Source organism: Staurois parvus, unplaced genomic scaffold, assembly GCF_062004578.1.
Source record: "Staurois parvus isolate SC_StPar_1 unplaced genomic scaffold, SC_StPar_1.0 ptg000064l, whole genome shotgun sequence".
NCBI lineage: Eukaryota > Metazoa > Chordata > Amphibia > Anura > Ranidae > Staurois > Staurois parvus.
In genome coordinates, this window is record NW_028317860.1 from 6283121 (window position 1) to 6299333 (window position 16213).

At 37.8% G+C, this 16213-nt stretch overlaps 1 protein-coding gene across 2 annotated transcripts in view; it reads right to left on the minus strand.

Moving 5' to 3' along the window:
* Positions 1-16213, minus strand: part of VWA8 (von Willebrand factor A domain containing 8) — a 422826-nt gene that overhangs the window by 268908 nt on the left and 137705 nt on the right. For both annotated transcript variants that reach the window (XM_089668819.1, XM_089668820.1), the window contains exons 16-18: positions 8148-8316; positions 5445-5522; positions 44-159 (exon numbers count right to left, since the gene is read on the minus strand). In XM_089668819.1, coding sequence (XP_089524945.1) covers positions 44-159; positions 5445-5522; positions 8148-8316 — 363 coding nt within the window. The remainder of the gene's footprint in view (positions 1-43; positions 160-5444; positions 5523-8147; positions 8317-16213) is intronic.

Here is a 16213-nt window from a genome sequence, read left to right on the forward strand (position 1 = left end):
CCCCACTCCACTGTCACAATGCTTTGAAGGCCAGAATACATACCTTGAAAGGCAGGCCTTGTTAACAGCATGATAAAGACTTTCATCTGGGTATTGAGATAATCGTCTGCATATGCGAAGTAACTGTCTTGTAGATAAAGATGAAGCTAAGGACTGAGTCTGTCAATGAAGAAGAATATTTACAAATGTTTTATTCTGTTTGCCATAAGAAGCATAGGACATAAAAGTGGTCTTTTACTGACAAACAGAATGTAATATGGTAATCAGAAGCAGAATTGCTTTACAAAGGGTTGACTCTACAGTCACTCTCTGATATACAGTACTGTGCAAACATTTTAGGCAGGTGTGAAGAAATAAAGAACAAAAAACTCTGTGCTAATTAACACAAAACCCTACTCTGATGTGTGATAAATGTGTTATAAATAACAACTCAGCATGAAATAAAATATAAACGGAAAGCTGCCAACATAAATACTCACATACAGATATTAAGGATAATCTAAAACCATACATGTAAAGCGCTATCCTCAATGTTCACAAATATCAATGATGTTTGAGGCTTGTAAACACTGAGGATAGTGCTTTGTATGGGTGTTTTTAGGTGTGAAGAAATACTGTAAAGTAAGAATGCTTTCAAAAATATATACACTCACCGGCCACTTTATTAGGTACACCTTTGCCTTCAGAACTGCCTTAATTTTTCGTGGCATAGATTCAAATAATGTGTTGAATAATGGACATGAGTTACTGTTGCCTTTCTATCATCTTGTGCAAGTCTGCCCATTCTCCTGTGACCTCTGACACAACCACCACACATCTGCAGCTCACTGGATATTTTCTCTTGTTTTTAGCATCACGCAGTTGCTGCAGATTTGTGGGCTGAATATGCATGCTGAAAATCTCCCGTTCCACCACATGCCAAAAGGTGCTCTATTGGATTGAGATCTGGTGACTGTGTAGGCCATTGGAGTACAGTGAACTCATTGTCATGTACAAGAAACCAGTTTGAGATGATTTGAGCTTTGTGACATGGTGCATTATCCTGCTGGAAGTAGCCATTAGAAGATGGGTATACTGTAGTCATAAAGGGATGGACATGGTCAGCAACATTACTCAAGTAGGACATGGCATTTAAAGGATGCTCAATTGGTACTAAGGGGCCCAAAGTGTCCCAAGAAAATATCCTCCACACCATTACACCACCAGCCTGAACCGCTGATACAAGGCAGGATGCCATGCTTTTATGTTGTTTACACCAAATTCTGACCCTACCACCTGAATGTCACAGCTGAAATCAAGACTCATCAGACCAGGCAACGTTTTCTAATCTTCTGTTGTCCAATTTTGGTGAGCTTGTGCGAATTGTACCCTCCGTTTCCTGTTCTTAGCTGACAGGAGTGGCACCTGGTGTGGTCTTCTGCTGCTGTAGCCCATCTGCTTCAAGGTTCGACATATTGTGCATTCAGAAATGGTATTCTGGATACCTTGGTTGTAACAAGTGATTATTTGAGTTACTGTCGTCTTTTTATCATCTCGAACCAGCCTGCCCATTCTCCCAGTAGATCAGCAGTTTTTGAAATATTCAGTCCAGCCCAGCTGGCACCAACAGCCATGCCATGTTCTCAACACCATTAAGTCTGTCTGGGAAGATACAGAAGGATTTGAGGCAGCCTACATCTACAGAAGAACTGTAGTTCATTCTCCAGGATGTATGTATGGAACAACCTACCAGCTAAGTTCCTTTTAAAAACTGTGTGCAAGTGTACCTAGAAGAACTGAAGCTGTTTTAAAGGCAAAGGGTGATCAAAAATTGATTTGATTTGGATTTTTCTTCTTTTCATCTATTTTGTTAATTGATAAAAAAAATAAACTATTAACACTTCTATTTCTGAAAGAATTCTTCATTTACATTTTTTTCACAGTAGTGTACTTAGCATTGAGTGTTTTACATCATTATACTTTTAAGTGTCAGTTTCACAGTCCACTTTGTTAAGGACTAAAAAGGGAATGGGGCCTCTAATGTGCACATATGGACCTTGCCAAAGAATATGGGTCCCTGGTTATTTGGTTTTCATTTAAGAAAACATAATAGCTCTTGTGACATAAGCCCACTGGAGGTGGAGAAGCAAACATGCAAGAGACAGGATTTCTGGATCTAACTATACTGTATAACAAACGAGGTCTGCAGTGAAAAGTTTCAGTCTGAAATGTAAACCAATAACTGGAAATGACTATATAAGTAAAGATCATGGATCAAATACATTTCAAGTAGTAGTTGTCAAAGGTGACCAAACACTGGAGGAAGAGCACAAAGCAGAGCCAAAATCATTAAAAATATGGAGGCTGAAGACTTAGGAAAAAGACTGGCCACCCAAAAGATGATCCCTTGTGCAACATCCAGTGAAGAGCCCTTAAAAACTGATTGATGTGAGTTGAGTAGGGATATTGGGAAAGAAAAAGTTTCTACTTTGGTCTTTTTAAACTGTTTTGCCTCCTACTTTATTTCTACACTGTACCTTTATTAATTTGTTTTCACCATCTACATTGTGCCTGTGTCCTGTGGTCAAGTGTGTTCTATTATGCACAAAATCTACTGTGAAAACTGACTGGTAAAATCAAGCTATCAAAAAAAGAAACAATTCTATATCCACACCATTAAAACAGGCAAAAATAAAACCTACTTTTCTGCTGCCAGTCTAGTCAGGAGAAATCAAGTGACAAAGACGTGTCATTACTTTAGTTCCTAATAAATTTGATACTTTTTGTAGGAACATAAAACTAAGTCATCTGCCACAAAATTACACTGGAAACAGGTGTTAGGCTAAAAATAAAATAAATAGACGTCAACAATGGAAAGACCTGAGAGCACATGACTGGAAATTTGGGACAACATATTCAGCACAAGTAATCTTTTAGTGTTCTACTTTGAAACATCTAAAAATAAGCACACACAGACTACACTTTATACTGATAGACAAGATCCAAAACCCTTTTTCTACATTTGGCGTTCCGTGTCCCTAATGAATAACATGTGTCCGTATACTTAATTTTCCATTATATTCATTTCTGGGTTCTCACATGAGAACAGAGCATTCCAGATCACCAAGATAAATGTCTCAGTGAGAAAAATAATTTAGCTGGTTTATCAAATTCAATATAATCGTCATGATAAATGCAACAAACAAATAAAAATAATCATTGCCTCAGGACCTCTATTTATGTTTACATAATACAAGAGCACTGTCAATAAAATGTACACTTTATCCACTTGCCCTCCGGAAGATTTACCCCCCTTCATGACCAGGTCATTTTTTACCATACAGCACTGCGTTACTGTAACTGACAATTGTGCGGTCATGAAATACTGTACATAAATGAAAGTTATATAATTGTTTTCCCACAAGTAGAGCTTTCTTTTGGTATTTGATAATCATAGGGTTTTTTATTTTTTGTGCAACAAACAAAAAAAGACCGAAAATGTAAAAAAAAAAACATATTTTTTACTTTATGATATACAACATATCCAATAAAAAATGTAAAAAATAAAATTTCTTCATACATTTAGGCCAATATGTACTCTGCTAGATATTTTTGGTAAAAAAATCCCTATAAGCGTATATTGCTTGGCTTGCGCAAAAGTTAGTGCGTCTACAAACTATAAGATATATACTGGATTTTTTATTTATTTTTTTTAACACTAGTAATGGCGGCGATCAGCAACTTATAGCAGGACTGCGATATTGTGGCAGACAATCTGACACTAACAAACAATTTATGGGAACCAGTGACATTAATACAGTGATCAGTGCTAAAAATATACACTGTCACTGTACTAATGACACAAGCTGGGAAAGGGTTAAACATCTAGGGTGATCAAAGGGGTTAATTGTGTGCCGAACCAGTGTTTATATGTTTAATTTTGTGTGTTCTTACTAAGGGATGCACTGGATTTTATTCCCTGCTTTGTAGGGAAACAAAATCCAACACCTCCCCACTGTCGACAGAGCTCTGCATTGTTTACATATGCAGAATTCCGTCCAGTGTGTCTCTTCGCTGACCAGCGGGTGCCAGCTGTCATCTAGTAGTGGCGCACCCCCTACTTAGAATTGCGGAATAACATATATATACGCTCACCATTCACTTTATTAGATACACCTTGCTAGTACCAGGTTGGACCCCCTTTTGCCTTCAGAACTGCCTCAGTTCTTTGTGGCATAGATTCAACAAGGTGTTGGAAACATTCCTCAGAGATTTTGGTCCATATTGACATGAGTTACTGTTGCCTTTCTGTCATCTTGAACCAGTCTGCCCATTCTCCTCTGACGTGTCAGACGTCCATACAACTGCCACTCACTGGATATTTTCTCTTTTCCAGACCATTTCTGTTAACCCTAGAGATGGTTGTGCATGAAAATCCCAGTAGATCAGCAGTTTTTGAAATACTCAGACCATCTGGCACCAACAACCATGCCACATTCAATGTCACTTAAATCCCCTTTCTTCCCCATTCTGATGCTCGGTTTGAACTTCAGCAAGTCATCTTCACCATGCCTAGATGCCTAAATGCATTGAGTTGCTGCCATGTAATTCATTGATTAGCAATTTATGTTACCGAACAATTGAGCAGGTGTACCCAATAAAATGGCCAGTGAGTGTATACATGATTCTGCACAGAGCGGTTGCCTTGTAGCCATAAAATTGCTATAGGTGGTCAGCAAGTAGTTAAACTTGCAAATGCAATAAAGATAAATAAATGTTATTATTGTTATTAGAGATTGTAAAGACTACGTTCACTATTATCCCATAAGAACTTGAAAAAATATTTAAAACAACAACGATGATGACGACGATAAAAATAATAACAATATTTTTGTTCTTTTCAGTTCCTTTAAATTCCAGCTTTATAATCCTGCAGGTTTCATGAAAATAAGTAGACCCAGTTTAAACTATATATTGATAATGCGTGGGGTTCACTCTGGTCTATTCAAACAGACTTGCAAATCCAAGTGAAATGTACTTTTAACATTTTATATTTAAATAATTCAACTACTTGAATTTGCATCTATATTGGTCTACTGTACAGTACTGAGAGAGCGAGGCACAGGAACAGAAGCCAAGCAAGCTCTGCTGCAGTGCATGTACAGTATACTGTCGGGAAAAATAGAAAAGATAGTGGTTCAGACTGGGGGTATGTTTTGGGCCAACTTGTGCTGCCACTGTAAAGAAGGAAGAGCGTTGGCTAAACTGTCTTCCAGGCACACCTAGATCACAAAACAAGATATAAAGACTTGCAAGTATTTTGACAGGTAAAGAGGTTCACACATATGCATTTCATCTGTGTATTCAGCTGCTTGCCTAAAATCCAGATTCAAGACTGCATTAAGTAAATAGCACCTGATTAGAACACACATGCAATAATAAAATGTCATGAAACAGTAACTCACATTAGTGTCCTTTGTGTCACGTAGCTTGTGTGTTAATGTCAATAGCTGTTCCACAGCCTCTTTTGGGACATTTGGCACCTGAGAAACAAATTACATAGAAATTTTATTAAAAAAAAACTTCATGTGATGTCCAAGCAACGTCTGGCAATCTTTTCATGTTGTATCAAAAGCATCTTCATAAGTTGAAAAAACAAAATTGCTCCATATTGCTCAAAATAAAAAAAAAGGTTGCTAAGGTTTAATCCTTATCTGCTATTGATAAGGAATAAACCTTATCAATAGCAGAGTAAAAGTGTCAAACAATTCTATGCTTTAAAAAAAGCCTGTTTGGTGGCTTGAAAGATTGCATTTCTTTATGAAGAATTATGCATTTTAACTGCTTATCTACGTTGCGCTTTATACCACTATATGGTGTATTATGGCTTATGAGTGGTCTGCGGAGATGACTTTTGCTGAATTAGAGAAACATTTGCTCTGAAAGGAAGAGAATTGGACTGCACTTCATTGTATGATATGTTAAAGAGGTAAATGAGAATAACCCAAAGGTATGGGAAAGGCCATTGGCTTTGGCTGGGAATTGATCTCAACAGCTGAGAAAAAGATAGATTCAAGTGTTGCAATTTATGGAGAGCTTGCCAGAAAGGTATTGGATGTGCATGTTTGGATAAAAGGTGGCCTGGCGATTGTTTCATCATATCTAAGGAAACTGAAATGCTCATGTCAGGGGTTTTTATGTCTACTAATATAGATCCACCATTTAAGCCCAGTGACTGAATGGAAACAACACTGATTTTTTCAGAAACCAGAGATATCAGTGGATTACAAAGGCTGGGCTGAGCTGGGACAGGTTTCTTTCCAGAACAGAAATGATTAGACATACTTGATTTATCTTGTTAGTGCAATTGTTTTAGTAGTTTTAATTTCTGTATACTGTACACAGGGAATTATCTGAACAAGTTTAAAATCTTTGCTGCAGAAACAATTGAGTACCGTCCATGATACTTTTTTTTATTTGCACTAACATACAATTTTTCAAGACAAGCTTTCGGGGTGTACCCCCTTCTTCAAGGTCCACACTCAATCACCTCAAGCAAATCTTTGATGGAAATCCTTAAAAGGAACCTATCATCTTTTTAAAGCTTTCAAGATGTGCATGAAAATGTGATCATCTTTATGAAAAAGGTCTTATACATTTTTTACAACCTTGCTCCTGTATGCAGTTTTTTATTACAACATACACCTGGTAGATAGTGCAGGGGGAGTTAAGGTATAGGTTCACCTTTAAAACATGTTCCAGCATCTACATCTTCATGCCCCGATCCCCCCCCCTCCCTGTGAAAGCAGATGGGTTATCTTGTTCTGCACCCGCTGTTTGAAATTTGAAAGCAATGCGGCTATGTGGGACTCACACGGCTGTATCATTCATTCACAGTTTCCTGTGAAAGACTAGACTAGAAGTACGATTGTGACTGATGGCTTGTAGTATTCAATGAACTATGGGGTCGTCAGTGAGCTCCTTGTAGTTCATTGATCTTCCTGCTCTTAAGTAACTACTTGTCCGTATGAAGTATGGGCAGTCAGTTATACTGTGAGTATACAACAGCCTGACACTGCATCCATGATCTGCTGATCACAGGTGTAATGCTCTCCAAGTTCCTTAGAAAAAAATGCACATTTTTTACTTGCAAAAAAAATGAGTAATTGTTTTTCTTTTGTTAAGCTTAACCTTTAAGAGGGCTTTAAATTAAAAAAAGAGAAGGTGGGTTGGATGGGGGAGCAGAGAGGGATAGGGGGAGTGACCTAAGAGTGGATGGCTTCACCCTTCTTTGGTCAATGACAACCCCATCTGAGCAGTAACCGTTACTCAGTCCCAGGGCTACACCATGCCGAAAGAAGCAATAAACTGCAGCCGTTCCTGCTATAATGTTATCTTATTATCAATGCCAGCCAATGCAGTGTAGCATCCCCCACAGTTAATCCCTGTACGTAGAGCCCAATGAGGTATGAACCACCCATAGTTTGACTTAGTAAACATTCTTACTCAGCAACCCCCAAAGTGAAACCCTTCCATCCAGCATCCTTTTGTTGTTGAAACCGGTCACCCCATAACCTACAATAGTATGTCACCTCTTCAATGTAACCCCCTGCTTGCTTCCCACCTAACAACATAAAATATAACTTATTACTTGGCCATAGGGGTTGTGATCAGTACTTAGCTTAGCTTACACTATAGTTACAACAATACTCATAGTTACTTGTATGATATTCGTATATTTAAAAAAATTGTAAAGAACTATGAAGTATCAGTACAGCAAAGAAAAGCAACACATGCATTGTATTTACAATAAAAAATAAACACCTTATTAAAATGAGTTAATTTACAAAGGACTTTTCAAAATGTATTCTAAGTTAGCAAAAATATATGAGAGGTGTGTATGTAACACCTTTTAAAACTCTGTAACTATTCTGAAAAATAATACCCACCAAGAACTTTGACTGCATCTTCAAAAGAAAAGAAAATATAAAACATATAATTAAACCATACATCATATTTTGACTTTTTTGGGCCTGTAACATAATTGACTTGCAGAAGGCTCATTACAGACTGGCTATGTGAGCTCTGAATCAATTAAAAATGAAAATCTGCATTTTTTACCATGCAATTAGGACATGAAAAATTGAGAAAGAAAGAAAGTTCTTTACCATTCCCTTCATTATCTGAATTTCCTCTTTTCTGGAAGATGGTTTAACCACATGATATAGAAACATAGTGAGAAGCTCGGGACCCAGCCACTGTTGAGTACTGCTGCCAATCACTGGTGGCTCTGCCAAGGCAACAATTCTAAAAGAAGGATGAATGGGAAAGATTGACCTGTTAAAAAAAATACAAAAATAATGGTTACAAAAAATTTAATGTTTTTGTACCAGGCACACCTGAAATGTAATCTCTTGCACATGAATGAAAAATATTACCAACAGAGACAGTAGTAGTTAGGAACAATTAGTAACTTTTAAGTGAACTTTACTGTAATTTGGCTATAAAACCCACTTAAACGAACAACAAAATATCTTCAGCTTTACAAAACAATTCCAATTGAATGTGCCTAACTACTAGTATACTATAACCTACAGAGGAATTTTTATAAAGGGCATAATTATTTTGCATTTTTTTTTTAAATTATAAACCGTTTTAACACATATTGTTATAAAGCTGCCCTGGGCAACCTCTCTGCTATTTTTATCCACATTTCCAGAATGGTAAAAAAAAAAACTATAAACATCTAGTTTTATGATACTCTTGGCAATTGTTATAATTTTTTCATCACTTGGAAACAGACAAGCTCTATTACTTTTAACGGAAGAAACCTAGTGAAGGAACTTACCTCAAAAAGGCATACTATTTTCTACAACTTATTTTGATGATTTGTCTTTATTTTAACCCTAATTACATCTTTTTCTCCTAATTCTATCATCCAGTTTTCTAATTTATCATAGTATTAAATTGTGAAAAAATAAAAAGGTAATTTGTGGCAAAATGAAACCATTTAATTTACCAGTCACAGACACAATGCTCTAAAGCTTTACATATTCACTTTTCTTTTTTAAATATCAATTGTGAAGGTATTCACTTAGGTGGTACTCTTCATTATTACCTATTTACCTGTAGTCTGCTGTAAAATAATTACGTATGTCTATACAACTAATATATGCTGCAGCATACTGCTAACTGCTGATCGCAAACAAGACCAGATGCCAGGCCTGGTTCTGTTACCCTGTGGGGTGGGCTTTGGGATATACAGCATTTGATCAATGCTACTACTATATCATATACACTACTCACTATAAAAAAAAAAATTAAAAAAAGGTGCAAAAAGGAAAATAGCTTTAACTTTTTAACTTTGATCACATCTTTCAGGAAAAACTAGTCATTCTCCATTGCATGTGCTAATTGTTCTAATGCTAGAAAATGGGATTTTCAAAATGATATTGTCTTTGTAGGGCTAGCTTTACACAGTTTGTGATTTAGTAAAAAGAACATATGGGTAACCACCAGTTCCCTGATAGAACACACACAAGTAAGGATGGCAGCATGGGATATATTTATGTTTTGTGTTTTGGACCTTACATGTCTGACAGCATAAATGATTACTGATAAGCATAAGTCTCATAAATATTGAAACAGTCCACAAATAGCTTTAGATATCTTCGGTTCAGTTCCCTCCAGTGACATTGTCTGCATAGAGTTTTCATGTTCTCCTATTTGTGATTTTGTTTCCAGGTTTTCTTGTTTTGCTCCAAAAATACAGATAGTAAAAACCAACATCCACCAATTTGCCCTGTATTTTTGATGTGTGTTTGTATGAGTTTTGTAAGGCCATTATTACTCCAGAAGCTCGTTATGAAGCTCATCATGATATGAATAGCTCATTGTTTTCTTTATGCTGTAGAATGTCAGATCCATTTAAATTAATAAAATAAAAATAATGATGTATTCCTTAGTTGGCAAGTGCAACAGTACAGTTTATAAGAAGATCACATCCATGCTTTTTTAAGAAGGGCAGAATAAACTCTGTTGCTATAGTTACCATTTTCAGTACGAGATAAGACGAGAAGGATATAGGGAATAGATGAAGCTTGATATTAATGTAGTTCTTTGCGGAGTTCAAAAGGAAACTTTTTCCTATTATGTATTATATAAAATCGTTTATATCAAGTTAAGTCAGGCTCAGACTGCCCAGTAGAGATGAGGATCAAAGAAGTATTAACCAAAGTTTACTTAAAAATGTAAGCGCAACACAGTATCTACTCCTAAGCAGCTTGCATTGCATTGCTTGAATATACAAGCAGTAGACTGATAAGTGATACATTGGAAAAAGGAAACACAAAATTAAGAATGTGAACGTCACAGAATAATATATAATGTAAATAAAAAACATATCATTTAAATGCAATATTATACTCAAGCTATTAAAGTCTTGGTCATCTCACACAATGTTTTGTGCCCAATATATAAAGATAAAAGGTTATTACCAGCTACTTTGCAAAATGATGTACTGTATGATTAAAATGTATCCAAATCTAAAACCAAAAATATAATACACTATATTGCCCAAAGTATTGGGACGCCTGCCTTTACACGCACATGAACTTTAATAGCATCCCAGTCTTAGTCCGTAGGGTTCAATATAGAGTTGGCCCACCCTTTGCAGCAATAACAGCTTCAACTCTTCTGGGAAGGCTGTCCACAAGGTTTAGGAGTGTGTCTATGGGAATGTTTGACAATTCTTCGAGAAGCACATTTGTGAGGTCAGGCATGGATGTCGGACGAGAAGGCCTGACTCGCAGTCTCTGCTCTAATTCATCCCAAAGCTCTATCGGGTTGAGGTCAGGACTCTGTGCAGGCCAGTCATGTTCCTCCACCCCAAACTCGCTCATCCATGTCTTTATGGACCTTGCTTTGTGCACTGGTGCGCAGTCATGTTGGAACAGGAAGGTGCCATCCCCAAACTGTTCCCACAAAGTTGGGAGCATGAAATTGTCCAAAATGTCTTGGTATGCTAACGCCTTAAGAGTTCCCTTCACTGGAACTAAGGGGCCAAGTCCAACCTCTGTAAAACAACCCCACACCATAATCCCCCTCCACCAAACTTTACACTTGGCACAATGGAGTCAGGCAAGTAGAGTTCTCCTGGCAACTGCCAAACCCAGAAACATTAATCATATTGCCAGACAGAGAAGCATGATCTGTCACTCCAGAGAACACGTCTCCACCGCTCTAGTGGTTTTACGCCACTGCATCCGACGCTTTGCATTGCACTTGGTGATGTAAGGCTTGGGTGCAGCTGCTCGGCCATGGAAACCCATTCCATGAAGCTCTCTACTCACTGTTGTTGTGCTAATCTGAAGGCCACACGAAGTTTGGAGGTCTTTAGCTACTTTTAGCTACAGACAGTTAGCGACTTCTGCGCACTGCGCTTCAGCATGCGCTGACCCTGCTCTGTCATTTTACATGGCTTGCTGTTATTCCCAGTTGCTTCCACTTTGTTATAATACTACTAACAGTTGACCGTGGAATATTTATTAGCAAAGAAATTTCATGGATGGACTTATTGCACAGGTGGCAACCTATCATGGTACCACACTTAAATTCACAAAACTCCTGAGAACGACCCATTCTTTCATTAATGTTTGTCGAAGCAGTCTGCATGACTAGGTGCTTGATTTTATACAACTGTGGCCATGGAGGTGATTGGAACACCTGAATCCAATGATTTGCAGGGGTGTCCCAATACTTTTGGCAATATAGTGTATTTTGCAAATTAGTAGTTTTTAGTGTGGTCGCTGCATTTTCTTTTTTCCAAGTTTCTTTTGCTTTATTTTCACCAAGCAAATGGATGAATTGATTGAAATCGAATTCTGCAACAGGTTTACATGACTCTATTAATTTTGCCTAATTTTTGTAAATTTCCCTTCTTCTTTTAATATTTAAATTTGATTGATGTGATTTTTTTTCCTTTGATTAGGTATATATTTTTGATAAGTCTCTTTTTTTGATGACATGCTTTTTAATTTACTTGATGCTACTTCCAATATAAATGCTATGACAATGATATCATTCTGGCGTGGTATCACTCCTGGTCTTTGTCTTTAACACAGATGTCTTTTAGGGGGACATGGTGACTTCCAGTTTTTGTTCCAGACATATATGACTTTAACGACATGATTCCATTTACAGTACAACTTCCATTCCAGCCTGGACTTCTTTCCAGGACTGGAAGTGGCATCTTTGGCATCCCCACACACTTGGGTGCCAATTTGGTTCATATTTTTTCCTGGAGAAGATCATTTTTCACTGCACTTTTTTTGAGACAGTCACCTCTGTGGTGATGAAATGTGTTGCATTCTATGCAGTGTTCATAGTAGCCCCACATGTTTTTTTTTTCCATTTTTATGGATTTGGTTATTTGCTTTTCTGTTTTATCTCCCATATACAGTATACAAATTAGATTATATGATTATATGAGTTATCATCTATCTACACTTTACTCATCTTGAACTACATCCCAAGGCAATTTACTTGGATAACTTCTACATATCTGCTTCATATACAGTGCCTTGAAAAAGTATTCATACACCTTGAAATTTTCCACATTTTGTCATGTTACAACCAAAAACGTAAATGTATTTTATTGAGATTTTATGTGATAGACCAACACAAAGTGGCACATAATTGTGAAGTGGATTAAAAATGATAAATGGTTTTCAAAATTGTTTTACAAATAAATATCTGAAAAGTGTGGTGTGCATTTGTATTCAGCCTCCTTTACTCTGATACCCCTAACCAAAATCTAGTGGAACCAATTGCCTTCAGAAGTCACCCAATTAGTAAATAGAGTCCACCCGTGTGTTATTTAATCTCAGTATAAATACAGCTGTTTTTTGAAGATTTGTTAGAAAACATTAGTGAACAAACAGCATCATGAAGGCCAAGGAACACACCAGACAGGTAAGAGATTAAGTTGTGGAGAAGTTTAAAGCAGGGTTAGGTTAAAAAAAATATCCCAAGCTTTGAACATCTCACAGAGCACTGATAAATACATCATCCAAAAATATAAAGAGTATGGCACAACTGAAAACCTAAAAAAAGACATGGCCATCCACTTAAACTGACAGGTCATGCAAGGAGAGAATGAATCCAAGAAGCAGCCAAGAGGCCCGTGGTAACTCTGGAGGAGCTGCAGTGATTCACAGCTCAGGTGGGAGAATCTGTCCACAGGACAACTATTAGTCATATTTTCCACAAATCTGGCCTTTATGGAAGAGTGGCAAGAAGAAAGCCATAAGAAGTCCCATTTGCAGTTTGCCAGAAACCATGTGGGGGACACATCAAACATTTGTTAGAAGGTGCTCTGGTCAGATGAGACCAAAATTTAACTTTTTGGCTTAAAAGCAAAGTGCTAAGTGTGCTAACACTGCACATCACCCTGAACACACCATCCCCACCGTGAAACATGGTGGTGGCAGCATCATGTTGAGGGGATGCTTTTCTTTAGCAGGACAGGGATGCTGGCCAGAGTTGATGGTAAGATGGATGGAGCCAAAAAAAAGGGCAATCTTAGAAGAAAACCTGTTAGAGGCTGCAAAAACTTGAGACTGGGGTGGAGGTTCACCTTCCAGCAGGACAACGACACTAAAAATACAGCCAGAGCTACAATGGAATGGTTTAGATCAAACATATTCATGTGTTAGAATGGCCCAGTAAAAGTCCAAAACCTAGATCCAATTGAGAATCTGTGGCAAAACTTGAAAATTGCTGTTCACAGACGCTCTCCATCCAATCTGACAGAGCTTGAGCTATTTTGCAAAGAAGAAAGGACAAAAATTCCACTCTCTAGATGTGCACCAGTAATTGCAGCAAAATGTGGTTCTACAAAGTATTGACTCAGGAGGGCTGAATACAAATGCATGTCACACTTTTAAGGTATTTGTAAAAAATTTTGAAAACTATTTATCATTTCTCTTCCACTTCACAATTATGTGCCACTTTGTGTTTGTCTATCACATAAAATCCCAATAAAATACATTTACATTTTTCGTTGAAACATGACAAAATGTGGAAAATTTCAAGGGGTATGAATACTTTTTCAAGCACTGTAGATTCAAAAAGAAGACAGCATGCACACAATTTTTCACAGACATTTGGATGATGAATCCTACATAATTTTGGGGTGCTGAAAACGAAAATGACCCTAAAAAATGTTGATTGGCTCTAGTTTCCATGATATATTCACCCATCTAATGACGTAAGCCATTCAAAATTATGATGCAACTTCAGCTGCATATTGCGCAATTGATACTGGTGACCAATAGAAAATTGCATGTATACTGAGATGATGCAATATTAGCCTTTAATTGCATCACTTCACTGCATAAAAGCTGCAGTATCTGTAGCTGATTGTAGTTAGACAGCGTCTTTACATTTCGTTTTATGCTTATATAGGCTACTCAGTAATGCCTCGAACTTGTGTGAATAAAGCAGATAATTTCTGCTATATCTGCGGTGAAATAACTTTTATCTCACAAAAAAGGAGGATAACAGGAATGATTAAGAAAGCCTACAACTTGTATTTTGGCTGCAAGATAGGAGACCAGGACAAGAGCTGGGCACCACATATATGCTGCAATTCTTGTGGGACGGCACTGGAGCAATGGTTGAATGGAAAAAAGGCATCTATGCCTTTCGCTGTGCCAATGATTTGGAGAGAGCCAACAGATCATGTTAGTAATTGTTACTTTTGTATGGTGCCTCCAATTGTAAAAGGGCTAAATAAGAAGAAAAAGTTATCTGTGCACTATCCAAATATTCCATCGGCAATACGTCCAGTTCCTCATGGAGAGGGGCTACCAATTCCTAAAGCACCAGAATCCTTCGTGGTTGAGTCAAGTGAGGAAGAACCTGAAGCGTGTAGTCACGTGCAGTTGTAAGAGATAGCCCTTTCCTCGAATACAAGAGAAAAGCCAAGAGAAGCAAAACCGACACAAACTGAAGACAAAACTAGTGAGAATCCTAAGTATTAAAATGAACTTAGCTTATGGCTATAATTTTTCTTGGTAATCCTATGCAATATATTATGCCATTTAGGCTTTGTTATGTAGTCAATATCACTTGCTTTATATTTGTGGAAAGACATCTATCTATATAATTATTGTGCATTATGTAGTCATTATGCCTATAGTAGAAAACTTTCCGTTTACAGAAAAACTAGAGCCAATTGACAAATTTCATTGTTATATTTGAACTCAGAATGTGAAATTCATTAAGAAATGGATCCTTTTGTTTCCAAAACTGGCAAAAAATAAAAATTTGTTGAACAGTGTTATCAACAGAAATGACACAAGACCTATCTTCAAGATATGTACATTACATCCGCTTCCTGACTTTCCCACGCAGATATACCGCTGCAAAGCGGCAGCTTTGTGCTAGATCATCTATCTGGTATGCAGAGACAGGACAAGAGGTGGGCAGGAGGGGAGGCTGCTCTAGGCTCAATGGTTTATTGCAGGGATGGGGGATCCTTGTGCCTGTTGCTTCTGTTACAAGGCTGACAGGAGTAGTGACATCATTGCTAATCCTAAAGGGAAGGGGGGGCACACTTTGGCATGTTTGCCCTGGGCGCTGTCCCAGCACTGCTTGTATGTGACCATAGCTTCCGGGTAGGGCGTGAGCCCCCCGCCCTTGCTGTGCTGTGATTCATTACAGCACAAGCCGATCAGTGGGTCCCGGCCAATGACTGATTGCTGGGACCCGCTGATTGGCTCAGTGATTCACAGAAGAGAGCTCTGTGTTGGTAAACCAGGGAATAAAAAACTAAATTTCTTAGTAAAAGCAGAACATATTACACACATTACACATCGTTACACACACACAGTTAAACCTTTGATCGCCCCTAGATGGTAACTCCTTTCGCAGCTAATGTCATTAGTACAGTCGCAAGCTCATAGATGGCAGCCCTGGATGTGACTGCTATCCCTAACAGATGGGAGGGCAGACCATCTGGGAGGGGTGGTGAGGGTACTGCAGGAAGGCATAGACAGCTGGTGGTAGTAGGTGATTCTATAATCAGAAGGACTGATAGAATAATTTGTTTCCAGGATCGCCTCAACCAAATGGTTTGCTGTCTCTCTGGTGCCAGGGTTCGGCATGTGGTGAACTGGATTGATAAATTACTGGGAGGGGTTGGACATGACCCAGCTGTCTTGGTTCATGT